The following is a 22,200-nucleotide window of genomic DNA, read 5'->3' as shown; positions in this document are numbered from 1 at the left end:
AAATCGTGTAATGAGACTACATTGCCCAGCATGCCTGGCACAAACAGCCAATAAGACTAATTGACAAATTAATAGATAATGATAAAGGAGGGTAGGGAGGATACGCATCACAGTCTGCTAATCCTACAATGGGGGGGAATAACAGTGTTTTAATGGAGTAGACTGGTTATGACAGCATTAAGAGGTCTATTAGGAAACAACTCGAAGCTCCGTTCCTGAATGAGATCGTAAGTTGATTGACACGGAGTAAAAGCATGCGAAAAGATCTCTGTGTTGACTGGGTGTTTCGTATACAATTATAGGAAGGATGGAAGGATATAGATTTGGAAATGTGTGTCACTTCCTGATTACTGAGAGGTAATGCTTAACCAGAGAAAATGGAAAGAGTGAGTACAGGGGAACACAAGGATGTGGTGTGTCAGCGCACACATGTAGCAGGGGGCTTTAAGATATGGAAAAAGAGTGGTAAAAAAACTCCAAATCAATCTCTCTCTCTCACACAGTTTTTTTTTTTTTTTACCCATTAACCCTTACCATCTCATCTAAAATACTGGCTGGATTTTTCTGTATTACTACCAAAAGAGCATCTCACCAAGGGTACATATGCACACAATCTCTCTCTCTCTCGCTCACACACACACACACACACACTGTCTGACACAGATAAACACACACTCAACTCTCGTGTACGCACATTCTAACATGCACATGCACCCACGAGTCCAACTCCACCATGCTGTAAATGCCGGTGCCTGATCAGGTCCACCAGAAACATACGCCCTGCGCAACTCTCCCACAAACTCCACACAGTGGCAGGAAATAAAACACCCAACACCGAGCGCAAAAAATAATAATAAATGCCTCTCGATTAGCCAAACCCCTTTAGGCTGGTGGTTAAATTACCCGTTTTGCCCAGGGCACTGAATCACTGTGCACACAAGCACGACACAGACACCAGACATTTGTACTTTTGACTGTCGCCAGGCAACCAGAATCCTTGCAGAAAAATAAAGGCATTGTGGTGTGGAGAAAAGCGCTGTAAATCCAGATCCGTAGAGGAATTCCAGCCTGAGGAATGCTGCGGCATTCCAGACTGAAGCGATGGAGGGTTCACATACCTAGGAAGGGCCCAGCCTGAAACCACCGCGCATGCTCCACCCCTACCCGGAGAGGGTGTCAGGGTTCGCTTCCCGAATTTAGCTGCGGTTTAGTGTCCCAAACGCTCTGGGACTGGGATCATACAGTTGTGCTGAGCCTGAAATGGAAGAACAGCCTGCCACACATGTGCCCCCATCCCTCCTTCAGTTATATCCCTTTCTCCAGCTCTACTTCCTGTTCACTTAGGTGTGTTCCCTCTCCCCCTCCCATCTCCCAAACCCCGACCCCCACATCCCGGATGAGCACCCCCGCACGGACACTCACCTGACCGCCACCTGATGATGTCGCTGAACTCGTTGCTGGCTCCGCCCTCGGCCGCCTCCACGGGTGAACGCGGCGTCGCCATCTTCGGGAGCAGTGGGCGTGGCGCTCACTCGGCCCGCCCCTACAGCTCCTGCAAGAGGCCTGCAAACCCAAAACGATTGGCAGCTGAGCTCGGCTTCACCAGGCCTCAAAGCCGGCTTGCACACGCCAGCTCGTTACGGCATACGGGCCGTCACATCGCCCCAGTCATCTACAGCAGGGTTGGGACCAGGAGACGCACAGAATAACACACTCCGGTACTCTAGTGTGGTTGGCCAGGCTTTGAGGCCAATCACATGACCTAGAGACCCTGGTGGTTCCATCTTTTGAACATTAACTGACGCTGGTTAGCAGTTGTAAAGAAAAGGCTAATCTGTTTGGGAGCATTTTTAAGTGAAAGATCCTCTCACTGTTCCAGCATCGTCTAGAACTGGTACTCTTTCTAGAAAACAGTCCTGATATAATGGGAATTGCATGTAAATAAAAGAAAAACACCCCAAATTCAGTAAACAAAGCGACAGGTGCATTGTTTTTAACAAAAAACCCTACCCTGCAGCTTTAACTTCAAGCCCAAATGAAAATGTTTACATTTGTAATACCATCTTCAGACTAACATAATCCAGCGTGAAAGGACCGGTGTCACAGGATTAGCTCCACAATCCAGCACGGATCTCCCAAGGCACTGGTCAGACACCTGATCTCAGCTACATCGTCCCTGCAGGAGAACAGGACACTACCGCTTCGCTCGTGTTTAACTGACTGTCAGGTACTTGTCCTGGGGGGGGGTGGGGGTGCGTCTCCGCATCTCTGTGGAGGGTGTGCACAGGGCAAGGCCTGTTTAAACAGCCCGCACGCACCAGCCGGGGAGATGACCGGGTGACAACAGTGAACGTCCCACGAACTCTTCCGGTTCGAAACGTGTGTGCGTGTGGAGAACAAGCCGACGGGACGCATTAAGTCCAAGGCCGCTGGCCGGCGCGTCTAAGGTCTCTGCAGGAACTGGCTTCATTTTACGACCACGAAACACCCGTCAGGATCCCAAAACGTCTGACCACCTTGTGTGTGGGTGTGTGTGTGTGTGTTGGGTATTTTCTTGTTCTTCTTTTTTAAATCCACACTTAATAGCCCATGCCCTGGGCTACTGAAAGGTTTCTATTAAGCCCAATTATCCTTCCTTCGGAGTTGTCAAACTCGTCCGACGCTGGGAGCCGGTGGAGCAATGCATAAGGTCATTCATTAATAATCAGAGAGCGCGCCGAGGCAGACTAAGAGTTTTGGCAATCGGGTAACTGGAAACCGGGAGCGCCGATCCGTTTCCAAGAAAGGCTTTCGTTGAGGAGGCGCTTACAGTGTAAACACATTGGCGTGCGTCTTAAAAAACGTCTAACTTTAGCCGTGTGCTGTGAGGAGTCGGCCCGCCCGTTTATTTCGTTTCCTTACTCGCAAACGCGGAGGCGGATTTGGCCACGTTTCACGACCTTGATCGTTCCGAAACGACAGCGAAGCCCATGGGCCTTTTTTTTAAAATGGATCTGATCCAAGACAAGGGCTGAGGCCAAAACGATCGTGATCGCTCACGGTTCCGAATGCAAAAATGTCGCAGCCGCGGGATCGCGCTTCCAGAAGCGGTCACCTGTCTCAACCGCGGCGCGGCAGGCACCCAAGAGTTTAATGCAAAAGCGCAATATAACCAGACGGGTTGGGAGGGGTGGCTTTAGAACAATCTAACAAATACAACAAAAAAAGTCAACAAAAAGTAACAGCAGGGGAAGAAAGCCGCCATGTAACGCTTATTTTCCCTGCCTATTCGAATTTCATTGGCCACAATTTACCGACTGACGCACGGGGCTTGAATCAAGGATATTTGTCTCGAGGATAAAGGAAAAACGGGAACATGCAGAGTTGGTCAAGGCCAAAGCACGCGCTCTCTTACCTCTGCTGCCCCGCTGGACGGTGAGCGCGTGGAGTGTCCCAGCCCTTCCGAACGCCTCGGCGAAGTAACGCAGGAGCGCGCACACAAACGTTAACGCTGCCGTGCGCTCATTTCCACACTCTGGGTACGGGCGAGGGCACTTGCATAATTTTAAGTCCACCGGCTGCTACCTCTTTGTAGTTTGTTCTTGAGTTGGGCTTTCGGTGTTGGAAAGTGTTGGGGGTTAAAAAAAATTTTTTTTAAAAGGGGGTAATAAAATTTGGTCCCAAGTGTGGCACCGTCAACCTAATTTTCCAAAGAGGCTGCTGACGCTGGACTATTTAACGTCCCGAAAGTAATCCGCAGAAGTTGCGATACTGTGATGTCGTTTCGTCGCGCAACGGTTACCGAATCCGACTCGTCGGGAAACTTTCGCTTGCCGAACTTTGCTCGCGCCGCAGCCCCCCTCTTCCCTGCAACTTCTTTCGCGGGGATGGAAACATGGCGCGAGCGCAGTCACGTGACCGCGCAGCCCCGACGCTCCGGGGACGTTTGGATGAAGAGGCCGGACTCGGGAGCTCGGTCCACGTGGGACGCTTTTCCACGAAGTGCTGGACTTTAGCGTTAAACATTAACCGCGTGATCATTTGAGACGCAAATCTAGGCAAATTGGTGTAGCCCCACTATTACACCTCTTTTTATGCATTTTCCTGCTTGCATTGTACTTTTTTTTACAACTGACGTGTTATTAAAAGGCAAAACAGAGCCAGAGCAATGCAGTACTAATTTAGGCCTTTGCATGAAGGAATTCAAAGTTCTGGGAAGTCTGAAAAAGTATGGAATTTAAAAGTGTGAAAATTCATGAAACAAATGTTTGCAAAAAGATATGGAAAAAGCAGGGGAAAAAAACACATTATTCCTTCCAATCTGTTATCGCAGTTAGGAGAACCAAAACGTTTCGAGCCATACGTTGCTGCTAGATGACGTCTTCATTCCCCCGATATCGCCATGCCAGTTTCCTACAGTAATTTCCTACTTTCCAAGAGTAAACCCTCACACGGTTCGCATGAGGGTTTTTGGGTTTGTTTCATAGATTGTACCTCTTACAACGATTAATAAACAATATTACACATACAATATTCACGCTACAACACATACGTCTACAGACGCCTTGCAAAGTTTACAAGCAATAGGGAGGTACACGTCGCCACCTAGTGGTTAAAGTGGGTAGGGGTGGCCGTACAGTACTGGTGTTCTTAACCACGTGGACCTTAACAACTACCACATTGCACGCCCATTACCTGACCGCATGCGCTTTCATAAGAAATAAACGGTCCTATTCGGTCAGGTTTGACTTTATTGTGCTTAGAAATGTGATCTATAGCTAATACATCATCACACTTCCAAGCAAATCTCCTGATTAACTGCAAATAACCAAAATGATTTTTCAGTGGTCATTCCTCCAACTGCAGGTCCCAGATACCCTCTAATCCATAAATATCATGATGCTTTTGTAAATTACTGTATTTTAAGAACTGGTCTCAAAACCACGAAAAATTGCCCCTCACAAGCAAGGGGAACGTGACCAGAGTGGGTTGTAGTGGCGAATATGTGATGGACCAATCACTATTACTGAAAAACACTAAACACAGCGTGGGTTGTTTTATGCCAATGACAAATCCATTGCTTTCAATCTGGATATCAAATCCAAAACTGACTTCATACGCAACTAGAGTTTAGACCGAAACGAATCCCCGAAAAAGTACCAACAGGGGGCAGTGCAGGAACGGTACAATTTACCTTCGTTGTGCCGCGTATCTTTAATAAATACATATTCTTAACTTTTGTTGCATTTCGTTATTTTCAGATTGACATTAATAACGACTTATTTTATTTCCCCCCCCCCCCCCGTTGCTGGGTTTAAATTGCAGATCTTCGCAGTGCTGCGACACAAAACAGCTTTTCCATTCTCTATATAGTCGCATCCACAAGAGGTTTAAATGAATAACCTTGCACTCTTTTCGAGTTTTCCCTTTTCCCAGGCATAATCCTAGCAACACAAATCCACAAGTGACAAAGGGAAAAATGTGATTCTACCAGGAGTGGGGTTCGAACCCACGCGGACATATGTCCATTGGATCTTAAGTCCAACGCCTTAACCACTCGGCCATCCTGGTAAAGGCGCTCTAGTCTACCCTGGGAATGAACCCATAATATACACGATATACACATCTGAACATTAAACGATGGTCTTTTTTGCCGCAAGTCTGCGGTGTCGTTTCACTATCGTAATACCTAAACACGGCCTATGTTTTTATGTAAGTGCAGTGTCGTTTTTGGCTAACGACATAAGCGTTTTTACTAACTACTCCACAGTTTCATAATGTTAGCTACCGCTAGCTAGTTGAGGTTATTATTTACCATATTTATTATAAATATCTGGCTGGCTAGAAGAGATGTGTCCGGTGGCTTGTTTCTATATTATGTTAGCTAGGTTAGCACTTTTACTTTGGTAAAAGTAACGTGAACTAATGTAATAAGAAAATTGTGTAGGTCAGATAGCTTAGCTAGGTTATAGCTAAACGAAGTTTAACCTTACATATAATGGCCTCCAAGTGATTTAAATTATCTTTACGAGCTAGATAAAACTTTTAAAATTGTCATGTAGCTAAATGTTAATACACCGCTTTTGTGTAGCTGCTAGATCCACTCGACATCGTCTTAGCCAGTGCAACGAAAAGTGAACGATACCGTCCCCAAATAGCCACAAATAGCTAATAACAATCCTCTTCCTAAGAGTTCATAAAGACCAAAACCATCTCTTAAAAAATCCTGAAGTTAGTTCAGATGTCATTGCAGTTCTCGCTTTTCACCAGATTAGCAATCCGAGCGACATGGGGAGGCGGTGCTGGTGTACACACGACTCTACTGGGACTGGACTGGGGCTCTACTGGCCTGGCTTTATTCCCCACCACGAAGAACTGGTTACTCTTTAAATAAAGATGAGAAAGGAAGAAGAAACATGTTTAGCCTTTACACTAATCGTGAGTCTAAACTAGGCAACACAGAGGACCGAAGGCTGTAACAGCCACAGAATGCTGCTTAATAAGTGCTTGTATTATGTTTAGTTGGGAAATGAAGACGCTTACATCCACGGGCTTGACTACTGAAACATGTTCGGTGCTTTAAAACCTCTCTGCTCTTACTTGCTCATTCTAGCCAGAACTTTCCAGAGTGTCTGATTGTGAAAATTTGTGACGCACACAAGTATTAGCAGACTGCAGTCTGTGGTAACACGTCAAACCAAAACCTGTAGCCGAGGAATGACAGAAATGATGATCTAGTCTAGCACCTTTTTTTTTTTTACTGTGTGTGTAAGACAGCATGGTAAAATATTTACTAGCTTGAAAGACATGCAAGACATGTTATATTATTAATTATATATTATTCTATTGTGACTATATTAATTAGATATTATTCTATTGTGTGCAGGTCACAAGCTAGAAAGTTTGTGCAGTGCATATCGGAGTGTTCCTCAGTAAGGCAGTATTGTATGGGCTGTTACTCTGTAACCTTCTGCTTGGTTTTGTGTGGTTGTGTGGCCCGATCTTAGCCAGGTTGGTCAATGTTTGAATTGTATCGTGTCTGGTTCTGGTCTGGGTGTCAGGTTGCCATGCTTACAAAATATTTGCATGTATTTATACATGGTTAATGGCATCAGGGACACAGGACTGGTAAGAGAGAAATGGTTTTCACAAACGTTATTATTCCCAGAATAATCACACGTGACTGTGTTGGCTTTCACGATTCGCTCTTTTTCTCTGTCCCAGGAGAATTCTGAGTGTTCTTCCTCTCTCTCTTCCTCTCAGGGTTTTGCTTGTTGCTATTAAACATGGCGGTCGTACGCATGTTGTCTTCATGTAGGAATGAAACATCCAGTGAGGGAAAGGTCCTAAAGGCTACAACATTCAAGTGGAAGTAAACAAAACCTCTGGAATATACTTACAGCAGGTGAAATATGTATCAAACACCACCAATTTTCTGAGTAAATATATTTCTAAAGGTGCTATTGACATGAAATTCTCACCAGATGTCAGTAACACCCCAGAAAATTTCATTTCAATAGTACCTTTAGAAATAGATTTACTTAGAAAATTGGTGATGTGTTCAATGCTTATTTCACCTACTGTATATACAAACATACAAAATAAGAGCATAATCTTTTGTGTTACTGTTTTTTATTTGTTTTTAGTTTTCATTGTTTTCATGTTTCCTATCCCATAGGGGAGCAATAATCTCCTTTTGAACCACTGTTAGACTACAAATCACAATGTTGAGCTGAACCAGTGTGTGAAATTAGACTTAAAAGACTGTCTTAGGCCCACAAGAAAATGTAAATATTTAATTTTAACAAAGTTTAAAATCAAGAACTGGAATGATCCAGAATGTGTAATATTAGATTGTTTTTAAGTTATATACCAAAAATACCAATTCCAGAAAAGTTTTCATTTCTACTTCACTTTCACGCTACAGCTAGTTCATAGTTGAGTTCATCGAAGTAGAAGGCATCACTTACAAGATAAACTCAATGTTTCTTCTCTACTGTAAAATATTACTGTGGAACAGTTGAAAAGGAGTTATGCTGCTACACTATTAACTGTAGTTTTAAACAGGAGTTATTCTGTTCAGTTTCACCATTAACTGTAGTTTGTTTTTACGGTTTCGTGACTTAGTCGTATCGTAACTGCTGCAACCATATCTGGAGCAAAAGAAGGAAAACCTTCATGCTGTGCATTTGCAAAGTGTAATAAATGTAATACATTTGCTGATTTTCTCCTAGCCTGTCATCTTCAGCATCTCCTCAACATGCCCGACCTTGTGCTCGTCCTCCCTTCTCCCTCTCTTCCTTTCTCCTCCTCTCCTCCTCTTTCTCCCTGTAGTACTCCTCTTTGAGGTCCTCTCTGGGTCTCCGCCTCCAACCTTTAGCAGTGACGTGATAAAGATCCACGTTGTTGCCCGAGTAAGCGTCTCTGTGCGTGGCCCTGTACACAGCCTCCCTGGCTAATGAGACAGCCTCGTCCACTCCGAGTGCCCAGTGAACCCTACCGTCCAGCACCGAGTACGCATAGGGAGAGCCGGAGCCCACCGAGAAGAGCGCCCCCTGCAGGCGTAGGCCATCACTGCACACGTAATAAAGGCTGGGGCCGGACTGTTTTGAAGCCGGCAGAGTAGAGCTTGCCGTGTCCCTTCCTGTTGGTTGGTCGCTCGTCGCACTCTTTCCTATTGGTTGACATCTTGCATGACTGATTTTCACTGGCTCGCTGTTTCCATCGCTCGCTACTGTTGGTTGTGAAGTCGATCCACTCTTTACCGATGGCTGAGTTCGTGCACGGGCGTTTCCGTGCTTTCCTGCACGCGTAACGCGCTCCTCGTCCGTCCCTGTCCTCCCGTCCGGTGAACCCTCCTCTTCCCCATCCCAGCCACACAGAGTCGCAGCCACGCACAGCTCCGTGCCCTTAAACGGATGCAGCATGTGGGAGAGCAGCTTCGCAGCACCCCCCGTCGACAGCCTCCGGCGGTGCCGGAGCTGGTAGAGCCGCAGCTCCCTCGCCAGGACGCGCTTCCAGAGGGCGCAGTCCGCCGAGGTGCCCGAAGTGGTGCCCACCAGGTGGGAGTGGACCGGTAGGATCTTCTGGGAGGCCGGGCAGGCCACAAGGCCAGAGCAGCTGGAGCGGGAATCGGCCGCGGCGATCACTCCACCCTGGAAAACGAACCCCAGTGTGGTGGTGCCGTGTCCCAGAGGGAATGGGAGAGGAATGGAGGGAGAGACGGAGGGAGACGGGAAAGGGTCGAGATGGTTGTTTGGTTCGGGAATCGCCCGCGGGGCGTTACAGCTGGGGTGGATTTGGCCAAACTCAATAGGGCTCTCTGCTAAATATTCCAACACTGGCACATAAAATTCCAGTGGAGTTGAACTGCTGTTCCTATACCAGCGTCTGGAATTGGAGTCTTCTCCAAACCCCCTTCCGAACATGTGAACAGAGTTTTCTGAAGACACGGACGACAAAAGTACAGCGTCCCACGGAGAGAAGAGAGAGACACTGTGGAAACTGCAGACGTCTTGTAAAGCCATTACTTACTACATCCAAGTAGCAGCAGCCCAAGTAATAGTAGCCTACTAAAGAGATAAAATAAATGTAAAAAAAATAAAAATAAAATCCAATATCCACAGAGGCTACTTTTTCATCCTCGGCCTGATCTGTGTAAAGTGTAAAAAAAAAAAATGTAGTAGAAAATATTTATTGAATCAGTAAATAAATAAATATATAAAGACTAAGTTCAGCTTGCCAGCTCTTTGAAATACAAGCGTACCATTGCCGTTGGCATCAACCCTTAAAGCTGTTACGCGTAGGACCAGGACCGCCGCTCAGAAGGCTGAAGGCCGAGCTCGTTTGCGCTTTTATACGTTTCACGTCTGACGCGTCGCCATCGCCTGCAGGGGACGCAGGAAAGCGCCGACGCGCGGCTTTCTCTCTGCAGCCAGGCGCAGGACGCTCGTCTCGCCCGCGCCGGCGCGTGTCGCCCGAAGATCAAGTTCGAGCTCGCGTCGTTCGGTCCGCGCGCGCGCGCGCATGGGCGCACCCGGGGCGTGACCCGACAGTAAAGGCGCGCGACAGGAGCAGCTTGCATCCCCCCCGCCCCCCCGCCTTCTGCACGCGGAAGCTTGGCGGCACCAGCAAAACGCTGCCGAGCGTGACTGTGAACCTGCGGCGACGTCTTGGCCGGCGAGCAGCGTTGGGAAAACGCGACACTTAAACGCACTTAAACGTTTTGTGCGACAGTATGAAAGTCTGTTCGAGTTCCAGCCTCGTCATTAAAGCCGCGATTTACACTGCAATCATTTCAGCGGTAAGACATCAACTAAATACGGTCGCTTGCAGGTGTTGCGGGGGGTTTCGGGTTACGCCTTGCTTTCATTTTGCGCTTTCGCTTCAATGAAGACAAGTTGTTTGGACATGATTTCCACTTGCACATGATGGACGTGATGCGCTACCGGTTGCTTCTGTAGAGGGAGACGTAGGCGGCTTGTCCACAGACGCCAGGACCACCGTTTTAATAAGTAGCTTTTCACGAAACGGTAACTAAAGAAGTAAAAGCAAATAAGCTACAATGGAAAACCAATCTAAACACTCTGAGGCGGTATGCTCCAGCAAAGCGGTTTATGGATGAAACGGTTCCAACTCAAGAAAAGTTTACATTTACATTTACATTTACATTTACATTTACATTTACGGCATTTAGCAGACGCTCTTATCCAAAACGACTTACAAAAGTGGTTTGTCATTTACTCATAGAATATGTCCTAGTACAGTACAGTAGGTTAGAGTTCAACATACCAATGAACTAGAATACTGTAGAATACTGGGATCAGTGCTGATACCTAGAAGTGCAAAATACATAAGGTCTATCTTAATGATAAGTGCTATAAACAATAAGTGCTAGAGTTTGTTAAACAACATAAACAATACCCTACAATAAGTACTAAATTAGTTTACCAGAGGAAAAAATGAACAATTGAATGTTACAGACTTTTGTATTTTTTTTATTTTGAGTTTCTTTTAGCGCATATTCCAGTTACTGGTGGTGGTGTTTGTTTGTTTGTTTGTTTGTTTGTTTTTATGGTCGCAGCCAATCAGTTGTAGTGAGGGAAAGAGCAGCAATTTACATGCCATAAAACCCGGATTAAGGTTTATCTCAGTCTATTTCAGCTCAGAGTTTTTGATTGCAGTGAGTCTCTGTTATCCCTAAGGTGCAAGGCGATTTCTCAACACACACCACCGACCCGTCACCCCCCTCTGTGGACAAGAGCCGCCATGGTGACTTTGTGCGCTTTGACGTGGCCCCTGACACCGTGGCAGTCACCTCCAGCGTGCAGGTGAGGTACAGGTGCACCAGGTCCTGCAGAGTCACGCTCGAGGCCGTCGTCTCCACGCCGCAGACCGCCGGACAGGTGACCTTCAGGAGAACGTGGACGCAGCTCGGGAGATTTGGAAAAGCAAGAACTAGGCGGGTCCAGCTGACTCTCCCTCCCGCCGTGGTGTACAGGAGAGATTTCTTCGTTAGGCGGCCCGTGGAGGTCCACGATGCAATGCTGAGGGCATGGCTGGTCCACCTGGACGTGCACGAAGGCAACGGCAGTCGCAATGGAGTCGCAGGATATCGCCAGTCCTTGGTGGGGACGTTTAAAGTCCTGCGGGTGGTCCCGCTCTCCGAGCGGTCTGGCCAACCGCAGACCAGATCAGTGGCATGGGGGGCGGAGCTGTTGTGGAATCTGACCAAAGACAGAATAGAGCAGTGTTCACATGACTCAGGTGAGTTTCCAGTGTAATTTCAATGAATTGCAAGCAATTCAAATAACTCAGTTACAAGCAAAAAGTGACAGTTTGAGCTAATATTTCAGAAATGCCAATGCCTTCCAACACATTTCCTCTGTTATTTGGAGCCCTTGGCAGTGTGCACTAATGCTGGGAAACCCAACTGTGGTTTTTTTTGCACAGCTGTTGTGGATCTGCTAGCGTTCCCCTTTGCCAGCACCGGGGAGCGCTATGGAGTGATCCGCACACTGACCGCCTTCACCTGCGCTGAGCTGGGGAGTCTCTGTCTCAGTGGTGCACCGCAGTCCAGGTCAGTGAGCCCATACTTGCACACAGAGCCAGCACACTGCTGCCTTGTGCACCTGGCTTTCTCTATCATTGCCCATTCAGTCTGCCCCACGGTGCATTTAGGATGTGTAATGCAGGAACTATGATATGTTCGCACCGAAAGCCTTGGTTTTTGTGTGGCAGAGCTGTACAGGGTGTTGTCAGTATTTTTTTTGGGGCGTAGCATTTGGCAAGAAACATTACTGTAAGGAGCAGCTGCTCAGCACACACACACTGCTACCAGAGAGTCGCGTCGTCGGCTTAAAGCGATTTACAGAGCTTCCCGATAGCATCTGCAAATCCTGAACGGCCGCGTGCGGTGTCGTGGGGAAAGGCTCACCTGTCCCCGTGACTGTGCAGAGTGACCCTGTCGGTGTGGTTGTACCTGCTGAACCAGTGCGGACAAAAGTTGTGCGGAATCGTCAGGCACGTCACCGAGCACAGGACCTACGGAGCGCCGCTCTTGATGCTAAACAAGTCAGGTGAGTGAGCACGCTCGGACAGTTGGCTGCAAGGAGCCCCCATCCTGATTGGACGCAGGCGGGGGGTGGGGGGGGGTGTGGCTGCAGGAAGGTGTGCCTGGGAGAGAATTTACGGCAGCACAGGTCTGATGTCACAGGGAAACTTTGCCCTGCTGAAGCTGATGTTTACAGCGGAGCATGCGGATCAGCCCATCTCTGTTCCGGTTTGTTTTTCTTCTCTTTTCCGGCTTGCTTGTCAGGAAACGAAATGAGGACACCTCAGTCAGGGGTGGCCAACTCTGCTGTTGCAGGGCAATAGAACAGTGGCCAGTGTTTTTACAAGCAACCTTCCGATTACAAGTCAAGTACCTTAACCACTGAGCTACCACTGAGCTTAGTTCCAGTGACATTCCTAAACACACAAGTACCCCTGCAATCCTGGCAAAAACCTGGATATAGAAGAGCCCAGTCATGCTGATGAATGTAGTTTAAAGGAGAAACATCGCCAAACCCTACCTAAAACATATTTGTCTGATTGTGTGTGTGTGTCTGTGTGTGTGTGTGTGTGTGCATGTGGGCACGCGCATGTGTGTCGTGCGTGTGTGTGTGTGCGCGTGCGTGTATGCGTGCGTGTGTGTGTGTGTGTGTGTGTGTGTGTGTGTGTGTGTGTGCTGCTCTGAAGGTAAACTGGTGGTGCAGGTACGTTTGGTCTCCAGAGAGGAGGAGGCCTTCATAGTCCACACCGTCCTGCCTCTGCTGACCTGGATCAGACTGGACCTCTTCATTCACGCCTCAGTGGTACCCTGCCACAGATTAAAAAACAGCCTTTATCTGCTAGACATTTCAGGTGTAGATAGAGCCCACATGTGGAGCAAACATGCAATCGTAAGACTCACGTTGATGAATTATTATGAAAACCTAATGCTGGTCTGGTGATCAAATAAAAAAAATATATATTTATGTAGCGCTTTTTACGACAGATCACAAAGCAGCAATAACTAGCCTAATGTGGGCATAACTTTTCAACTTAAATACGGGAGATTGAAATGTACACAATAGATATACATTTATTGCTCTGGGTGCATCACAGTGGGGACAAGATCGATTTTACTTTGTAGACCTGCACAAATCTTACCAACACATGACATCACTTTTTTGTATATATACTATACAGTGCAAGATTTCACCGATTCTATATAGTTATAGTAAATATCGCAAACCCTGTTGTGTTGTGATGTTTTTTATTGCCCAGGTGAAACTCGTAATCACAGATGTGAAGCCTACAGGGGGCGTAGCAGAGACAACTCACCTCTATGAGTAAGGACATTTATAACACACTTATGGCACTTTTATTAGTAGTATTACTATTCTTTTCTGTTGTTTGTAATCTGATATATTCACATGTCAGTGTAAAGTTTCCATTCCTCAGGTCCACGCACAGCACGTTGGACGAGCATATGCTTTTAGTCTGTTTCTGTTGCGTTCATTTGTGTGATTTTTCCTCAGTACAGCCTGGGCCCCCCTTTAGAGCCCTGCAGAAGGCTACTGTTTGGTATGAGGTTTCGGATGCGGCCACATTGACTAACTTCCTTGAATTACGAGTTCCTGGATAGGCTGGTTTCCCATAAGTAGGAAAAAAGTCTCTGGCTAATTTTGGCTTGTGGCGAGTGCAGGGACTTCACGCCGTTGCGCCGGAAGCGCTCTGAGGTGCTAAAGTCGGTTAAACAGCGTTTCACGCCTTGTCCCAGGTTCGGCAGCAGCGTTATACTCAACGACACTTCAGGATACTTCGCCATCGGTGGCGACGTCTACATGCCAGGGATCCACGGGTATTATGGACCAATCAAATATTACCGTCTGGGATCCGAAAAGGTAACAATGTACATCTTTCGAGGTGCACAGTCCTTTCTGTCTGGATATTGAGACGTACGCGTTAGATAATTTTGTGCTCATTGTGGTGTCATCTATATAACTAAATTCTTTATTGATTGGCTGCTCAATTAGAAATAGAACTTTCAGTTAGCGTGGGTAAGAGCCTAGCCAAAACCTAAAGCAGTGTGGCTTCGCTCCGTCACATGCACACGTTGTAATGGATTCTGACATGTTTGCCCGAGGTGGTGAATCCCCTTTCTCCGTCGAGGACCCTGAGCGAACTGGACAGGGTCCACAGAGAGTGTGAAGAGACGCGAGAGATCACTGACAGATACCTACGCGCTGTACGAGAGAGCAGAGCACGTCCTGCCAATGGTGAACTTCTGTTCGCTGCCTAGAGCGCCCTCTACTGCCAGACCCGCTCACAGCGAGTCCTGTGTATTTAAAACCTTTAAAAGCATTAAGGGCTTGTTTTAGTGGTTTGTCTCAGTTTCCTCAACCGAAGTATAGAGTTTTAAGATCAGACGTAGCCTCGATTGCAATTGGATGATATTTACTGTGCTGGAGAAACTGGGAGGAGTTGGTCAGGTGCCGAAGGTGCCATGTTTCTGCTTGGCGCTTCCAGACTCGTGCGAGGCATATTCCGAGGGGTTGTGGAGGAGGATTGCCCCGGCCAAGTGCATGCAAGCCTGGTCCTGGGAGCAGCAGGCGAAACACGCCGCCGTACTGCAGATTCTCAAAACGCACGAGGAAGAACTGACCTCAGGTATCTGGAGTTTTAGTATGTACGTCATACTTAAATAGCTGCATATATCAGTAACACTACACGCTCTTCCTTTTGTTTTACGATCGGAATGAAAAATCTGAGGGGTCAGAGGGATCAGAAAGGCTCTTTGCAGCATGCGTTGGCGCCGGTTGATTGTTGACCAACAGAACCGACGTTTCCCCTCCAGGCCGGTGGAGCGGCGAGAGAGCAGCGTTGCACCTCAGCCAGCATCTCTTCCTGGTTGCAACGAAGAGCTTGTCTACGGCGGGCGGGCCGGGGGCGGGGCCTTCCCCCGTAGACCTGCTGCGGCTCTGCTCCTGCTGGGGGCACCAGCAGGCCTCTGTCATGCTTGCTGCCCTGCACCTGGCTGGCATCGGGCTGCCCGCGGACCAGGAGCAGGTAGGGGCCCGGGCGCATACGTGACAGACGCATCACTGCACCCCGGGGCCTAAATTTTGGTGAGAGGAGATTTTTGACCTTTGACTCCTGTGCCACACAGGGTCACGTGCACAGCCTGATGGGTGGTGCAGGGGACAACCGCCTAGACCTGCTTCACCTGGGCTATAAGCACATGCAGGGTCTCGACGGCTTCCCCGAGGACCAGGACGTGGCCTACGGTTACTACGCCAACGTGGGCCAGCAGACCAGCACGGACCGCGACCAGGTCCACGACTCCGAGGTGACAAGTTCTTTCCTGTTTTGCGCACGTTTTGATCGGGCGGGGGGTGTTATTTGATTTATTCACTTTTATTTTGGGGTTTGCTTATAATTATTGGGATGGGATGAAGGAAAAAGTTTTTACTTTCTAAATGTGTCAGTCTAGTAAATAAATAGTACAGGGTATTTGAAACAGCTGAAATGAATCATTTGCGTGCCCCGACACTGACTCTGATACCACAGCAGATGTTTCTGAAAGGCAAAACTGGGGCCTATAGCCTCTCAACGCAGTCATGCCATATCATTTGCATATCATTTGCATAAATACACACATTCTGGCATAGATTAGCCTTGCTTGCAATCATGTAAATGTCTGTTTGAATACATTGTAAATGTTTAAGTTACAATAACTTAAATAATACATTTATGTATATTAATATAGTTATAAAGCTGCATCAAAGACACAGAAGGTCAAATTTAGCGTTTTTAAATGGGCAGCAGTTTAGTCGTTGTTAAAGAACAGACCCCAAATGCACGCACGTCCACGTGGGGGGCTTTAGTTAGTATAGGCAGCATTGCAAAGCCAAACAGTATTTAACAGCAGTGTTATTAGAGACAGAGTTTCAGTTCAGCAGATCTTGTCCTGTTGCTATGGATTCTGTTTATTGATTAGTGTACTGGTCCTCAAGATTCAGAGGGTAAGTGTCCACCATTATTTAACTGTAAACATCTCCTGAGGTCTCTGTATGGAGTCTTTACTGTATTTCGGTGACATCGGTGGAGCTCGCTACACTTCCCTACACTGACGTGTAGGTACTTGTTACTTGCACACCATTTTGGGACAACAGCAGAAAAAGAAATTGGCAAATTTAAAAAACGTTCGCACGCGGTCGGGGACGACGGGGCAGTGTGATTCCCACCGCGCCTGATCCGTGCGCCTCTCCCGTCCGCAGCAATCCCTGACCGAGCACGTGCACCTAACCCACGCTGCCGAGCTGCAGACACAGACGGGAGAGGAGGGAGACCTTGTGCAGTTCCTCAGGCTCCAGGCCGAGGGCGGGGACTTGGAGGCCCAGGTACCTCCGCCGACCCCACCCTGACCCCACCAAGCGCCTCAGCTAGGCTGGGAAAAGTCCAGTAACCCCGACCTTTATATCACTTAGAGCCTGTTAGGCTTTGTGTTTTTGTTCAGAGCTTCAGCAAGGCCGTTGCTGCTGGTTGTGCGTGCGCGTGTGTGTGGTAGAAAACGCTAGCACGGATGCTGTTCTGGGGCAGTAACGGCGTGAGGAAGGACATCAGCGCGGCTCTGAGGTGGTACGCCCAGAGCGCACTGCAGATGAGCGACGCAGCAGCCATGTACGACTACGGCATCCTGCTGCTGAAGGTCGGTCAGGCCACACCCACCGAGAGACGATAGGCTCGGTTTCACGCTGACGGCCGGCATTACGGAACCACACACCCGGTTCAATACAGAGAGTCTGTGCAGCTATATTCCTTTATATAGAAGCCCCTGTTATATATAAATCAAAGTAAAAACTAACCATGTAAAAGCAGTAAGATGACGTTTTAAAACAAATCACAGCGGTGTGTGTGCTAGAAAACACGGAGCTAGGCAGAGACTGAGGAAGACAGATTATGAGCTCTGTGAGCAGTGTGTGACTCTTCTCTGAAGCCTTGGGTGGTGTTCATCAGGGCACTGGAATGAAGAAGAATCAAACCCTGGGACTGAAGCTCTTAAAGAAGGCAGCTGACATGGTGAGTGTGTGTGTGTGTGTGTGTGCGCGTGCGTGTGTGTGCGTGCCTGTCTGCGTATGTGCGTGAGCTGGTGTCATAGAACCACTGGCCTGGTTTCAAACTGACAGCTGGCGCATGTGTGTCTGTGGCGGGTGTGTGTGTGCATGAGTGTGAGGTGTATTAACCTCAGCATACCGTTCTCAGGGCTCTGTGGATGCTCTGAACGGTCTGGGCTGGTACTACAGCGCGGCTGGACAGGATGACAGGAAAGCCGTGCGTTATTTCCAGTTGGCTGCCCGCAACGGCAGCCGGGATGCGATCTTCAACCTGGGTGTGTATCACCTGAACGGGGCCAACCCGGACATGCCCAGCACGAATGAGGTAGAGACAAGCTCAACCTATATGAATGATATTACAAATGACAACAGTTGAAGTTAAGACGCATGAAAATGGTTCTGGTTTCCAATAACTCTATCAGAATTTTCTAAATGTGTTAGTCTAATAAAGGGTATCTGACATTGATCTGAAACTACTGAAATTAGTCTGAATCAATTAATAAACCATTTAGCAGTTTGCAAAGCTGCCCATTTCAGCTGTGTTTGTGCGTATGTGTGTGTTTGCGTGCGTGCGCGCGTATGTGTGCACGTTTGCATTCATGCATGCACACACCTGCAGTGTCAGCCTCAGCGTGCTGTGTGTTTCAGACGGCCGCGTTTCAGTGCTTCCTGTCAGCGGGCGAGCAGGGTCATGTGGAAGGGGCGGTAGAAGCAGCAGCGCAGCTAGCCAGGGGCAGTCTGGCCGGACTGGCCAGGGACCCCGCCAAAGCTGTGGTGTACGTTTCCCCACCAGGGCGCCACGCCTTAACCTCCACGCAGGGACAAAACGAAGCGATGAAATGAATGAACCACTGAGTCACGTTCTCCTGTGTCAGCTGGGAGAAATGAATCGTCGATTTAGCTTGTATTTATTGGTTTTAAGAAACGTAAAGTCAACACATGTAAATCACCTTAACCTACCAAGAATTTCTTTAGCACTGTAAATACTGTTCATTCCACATTGCTTTTGACTTGGTTTGTCTGACTTAGTTTAGTTCTGGGTTTTCTTTTGGATTGAGTTCTGGTTCTAGTTTCGTCCTGGATTGAGTTCTGGTTCTAGTTTCGTCCTGGATCGAGTTCTGGTTCTAATTTTGTCCTGGGTATTTCCACAGCCTATTGAAGATGGTTAGTGAGAAGAATGGGCACCTGGGCTTCACCATCCGAGAAGCTCTCAAAGCTTATCAACAGGGATCATTGTAAGAGACACATCTGTCCGTCCATCCATCCATCCGTCCATCCACTTTTCTTCCTCTCCTCCTTTCATTTTGATTTTCTTATTCTTCTGTCCTTTTCTACTTACTACAGCAAGATGGGTTTCTGTATTTCAGTTAAACAAACCTCATTACTTCTGCTATCACACAGGATTTTGCAATCAATATTTCAAAGAAGTCAGAGTGACATGCTGTTTTTGACTCGTTTGACTTATTTTGACCTTTGTGTAAATTTTGTAAGTGTGTGTGTGTGTGTGTGTCTGTGTGTGTGTGTGCGTGTGTTTTTTTTCACTAAAGGGATGAGGCCCTGCTGAAATATGCTATGCTAGCAGAGACTGGTCTTGTAGTGGCACAGTTCAATGCAGCGTACCTTTGTGAGGTAATCCTGAATTCATATTGGCCATTACGTTAGTGAGGTAAATCATATTAGCCATCTTATGAACCACAGTTGTAATGGCTTAACCAGATCACTGTGTTCTGGTATTTATGCTCCTAGAATATAAAGTTTGAAATGATGAATGAGGCGTTATTCAAATGTCACCAGACGACCCCAAATAGTCCCTGAAAAGCCCGTATAACTGTTGACCAGTTCAGCCCTGTTCCGCTCATCCTTTCGCTGCTTTCCAATAAAACCACTTCCATGATGACACTCTCCAGTTCATCGCTGTTCCCTCTCCACGGCAGGTGCTACAGCATGCCTCCGCCTGCCACTGGAGGTATCACAACTACTCCACCCATAACCACGCCCCTCACGAGGCTGGTAGGTCTCTACGGTTGATCTCCCCTCCCTCTTTGCCTCCACATACCTGTGCATTCACTAAGTCTCTCTCTCTCTCTCTCTCTCTCTCAGGTCTTCTAAAGATGGGCGATTACTACAGTGCAGGGGGTGATATGGTAAAGGCTATAGCTCTGTACAGCAGGGCGGCGCTACAGGGCAGTCCTCAGGTAGCACACAATCCCATCTCTCTACCTTGTGGTAGTTGAATAGTTCACCTCATCACAGATGAAATACACCTGCTTCTTCTGTACTGAGTGCTGAATAGAGTATCAAATATGCATTTTAGGCACGGCAGAAAGGGTTTTAGAACTAAAGTAGATGTAATGGTTTCTCATAAAACGTAATCAGTGAAGAAAAATATGTTGATTTACCCATGTGAATACATCATTATGAATACATATTTATTCATGAGAAAATATTTTAATTTACCCATGTGACTGTATCATTTGAATACATATTTATTCATGAGAAAATATTTTAATTTACCCATATGAATATATCATTATGAATACATATTTATTCATGAGAAATGCACTAGATTGCAAAGCTCATTGTGCCCAATGTACTAGATTAGTAAATGTACTCCAGTGTGATGTTCTGTGTGTACTGTAGGGGCTGTACAACCTGGCAGTGCTAACTCAGGCAGGCTACAGCGTCCCTGACAGTGTCCTGGAACAGATGCAGATTCAGCCCGAAACCCAACTGGACAAGAGAGCCGTGGTGGAGAGACTCCTGCTGAGGTCTGACCTCTAACCTCTAACTCGAACTCTTTGACCCTTTGGTCCGAGCATAAAAAACGAACACGGAAAGGAAGTTGTGTACATTCATGCATGCACGTGTTTTCCGCTGCGTTCTCCAGGTGCAGGAGGTTCGAGGGGAAGGAGGACGACCTCGGCCCCTGCTTCCTGGCCCTGCTTGGGCTCCGTCTGGGAGGAGCGTGGCGAGCCATCGCACGCAGCACCGTGCAGCTGGCCCTGGCTAGCCTCGCGCTCACGGCTTTCGTTGCCCTGCTACTGGCCGGCCTCGCGCAAAGCGCTCTCTGTAGGTTCGGTTCCCTAATCCGCGCGGTTGCTTTGCATACAGACGCTAGAGTACTGTGAGAAAACACTACAACTAAGAACGAATTCCATGTCACTGTAACACTTTGTAGCACTGTGTTAGTACTGAGCTTAAAACATCAAGTGCGTTAGACATTAAACTATTAACAGTTAGCTAACAAGGACACTTGTTCATTATTTTCACTTGGAAAGCAGACAGTTATGGTGTGTGTATGGTGTAGGTAACTATAAACTGAAGCCCAGCATTATTAGACTGATTCATTCCTTTGCTTGCTCATTAATTAAATCGTTAATTCATTTATTCATTTATTCATTCATTCATTCATTCATTCATTCACTGGTTTCTCTCTAGCTCACTTCTCTTCACAGCAGTCACGCAGTCAACCTGATCAACCAATAGGGGGTGCCGGGAGAATCTTACTGCGCCCAGCAGCTCGCCACGGAGGCTCACCGGTTCCCTCAGGGGTTGACGGAGAGGTTCAGAGTAACCCACCCCACGAGAGCCAAAACAGCCGCTGGCTGCAGGAAGCCACTGACGTGGTCGTCACGGCGACTGGAGTGTGCCTGTGCGCCCTGTGCATGCTGTTTGCGTCCCACCTGCTTTGAGTGACGGCGACCGTGCGGACGGACGGAGGCAGAGAAGATACGGAGACCGGCCGTACCAGAAAGCAGAGGGCCCTCACAGAGCCTCGGACGTCCCCCCGTACCCCGGGCCCAGAGAGCAGCAGGATGACAACACCCCTGCACGCACGGGACGGACATGTTTACTCCGTGTTTGCTTACTTATTTATTTATTCCTTGTCATGAAATTCAAGGTTCGGGAGTCCTTCAACTTTTTCAGGAGGGCAATTCGTGTATGGTCAAGAATAAGGTTGATATGAAAACGCCATTGCGAATCCGTAGCGAGAACGGCAGGCTACACGCTTCACGCTTCAATTATGACTGTGTTATTCAACCTGGAGCCACAAGGTGGCACCAAAGAAACGTTACCGTCCGTCCGCACCAGCAGCCAATCGGCGGGGACTCGTTAAGCTTCGTTATTGCGGTCCGTCAGGGACAGCATGCTCCAAACACGCTCCCACGGGATGCTCCCACGCTTTTAAATGACTGCTGAGTACTGGGAGCAGTTGTCCATTAACACTTTTACAACTGCACTTACCAGACTTTTATTATTACTAAAAGGTCACTTTTGATAATCTATCGACATCATACAGCTGGTTTCCATATGTTAATTACATAAATGATAATTTTTTATATTTTAGTATAACAAAAAAAAAAAAAAATTATATATATATATATATATATATATATATCACTAGGCTATTATTATTAACATTGACAAAGATTATTATTATTGATCATTTTTATTATTGAGATGTAATTTCTTGTAACAATTACCATGCAACTGTTCAAGAGCTGTACTTACTTTAGAAAGTTACGAGACACCAAATGATCAAGATTCGTGCGAACACAGCTGTAATTGTTCTGTACCT

At 47.3% G+C, this 22,200-nt stretch overlaps 3 protein-coding genes and 1 non-coding gene across 8 annotated transcripts in view; 1 reads left to right on the top strand and 3 right to left on the bottom strand.

Annotated features, from left to right (window-relative positions):
* utrn (utrophin) overlaps positions 1 to 3,878 on the bottom strand; it is an 88,833-nt gene extending 84,955 nt beyond the window's left edge. For 3 of the 4 annotated variants that reach the window (XM_081704119.1, XM_081704122.1, XM_035521349.2), the window contains exons 1-2: positions 3,395 to 3,877; positions 1,423 to 1,563 (exon numbers count right to left, since the gene is read on the bottom strand). In XM_081704119.1, the coding sequence (XP_081560245.1) occupies positions 1,423 to 1,504 (82 nt within the window). In that variant the 5' untranslated portion in view covers positions 1,505 to 1,563; positions 3,395 to 3,877. Of the gene's footprint in view, positions 1 to 1,422; positions 1,564 to 3,394 lie in introns of all 4 variants that reach the window. The other variant, XM_081704124.1, reaches the window with a different exon arrangement.
* Positions 3,879 to 5,467: 1,589 nt separating this feature from the next.
* Positions 5,468 to 5,550, bottom strand: trnal-uaa (transfer RNA leucine (anticodon UAA)). Its single transcript has one exon. It is a non-coding gene; the product is annotated as a tRNA-Leu (tRNA).
* Positions 5,551 to 8,234: 2,684 nt separating this feature from the next.
* psmb11b (proteasome 20S subunit beta 11b) lies at positions 8,235 to 9,407 on the bottom strand. Its single transcript, XM_081704864.1, has 2 exons — positions 8,834 to 9,407; positions 8,235 to 8,710 (listed from the first exon to the last, which is right to left on the bottom strand). Exons 1-2 carry the CDS (start codon positions 9,405 to 9,407, stop codon positions 8,235 to 8,237), a joined length of 1,050 nt encoding a protein of 349 aa, XP_081560990.1.
* Positions 9,408 to 10,087: 680 nt separating this feature from the next.
* On the top strand, positions 10,088 to 21,989 carry LOC113570305 (protein sel-1 homolog 3). Of its 2 annotated transcripts, none has more exons than XM_081704804.1 (23): positions 10,088 to 10,282; positions 11,184 to 11,745; positions 11,932 to 12,058; positions 12,436 to 12,557; positions 13,219 to 13,421; positions 13,789 to 13,853; positions 14,285 to 14,408; positions 14,651 to 14,783; positions 15,034 to 15,174; positions 15,362 to 15,573; positions 15,674 to 15,853; positions 16,785 to 16,907; positions 17,075 to 17,215; positions 17,524 to 17,586; positions 17,770 to 17,946; positions 18,270 to 18,397; positions 18,773 to 18,856; positions 19,169 to 19,250; positions 19,556 to 19,631; positions 19,722 to 19,816; positions 20,262 to 20,389; positions 20,509 to 20,690; positions 21,060 to 21,989. In XM_081704804.1, the coding sequence occupies exons 1-23, from the start codon at positions 10,217 to 10,219 to the stop codon at positions 21,311 to 21,313; spliced, it is 3,468 nt and encodes a 1,155-aa protein (XP_081560930.1). In that variant the 5' UTR covers positions 10,088 to 10,216; the 3' UTR covers positions 21,314 to 21,989. The 2 variants fall into 2 exon arrangements, with proteins under 2 accessions (XP_081560930.1, XP_026854424.2); XM_026998623.3 differs by having other exon boundaries at positions 10,089 to 10,282; positions 13,219 to 13,334.
* Positions 21,990 to 22,200: the final 211 nt, after the last annotated feature.

Source organism: Electrophorus electricus, chromosome 21 (assembly GCF_041902795.1).
Source record: "Electrophorus electricus isolate QZ-2024a chromosome 21, ASM4190279v1, whole genome shotgun sequence".
NCBI classification, from domain to species: domain Eukaryota; kingdom Metazoa; phylum Chordata; class Actinopteri; order Gymnotiformes; family Gymnotidae; genus Electrophorus; species Electrophorus electricus.
Note: the sequence above shows the minus strand (reverse complement) of the source record. Positions and strands in the feature narration are given on the sequence as shown.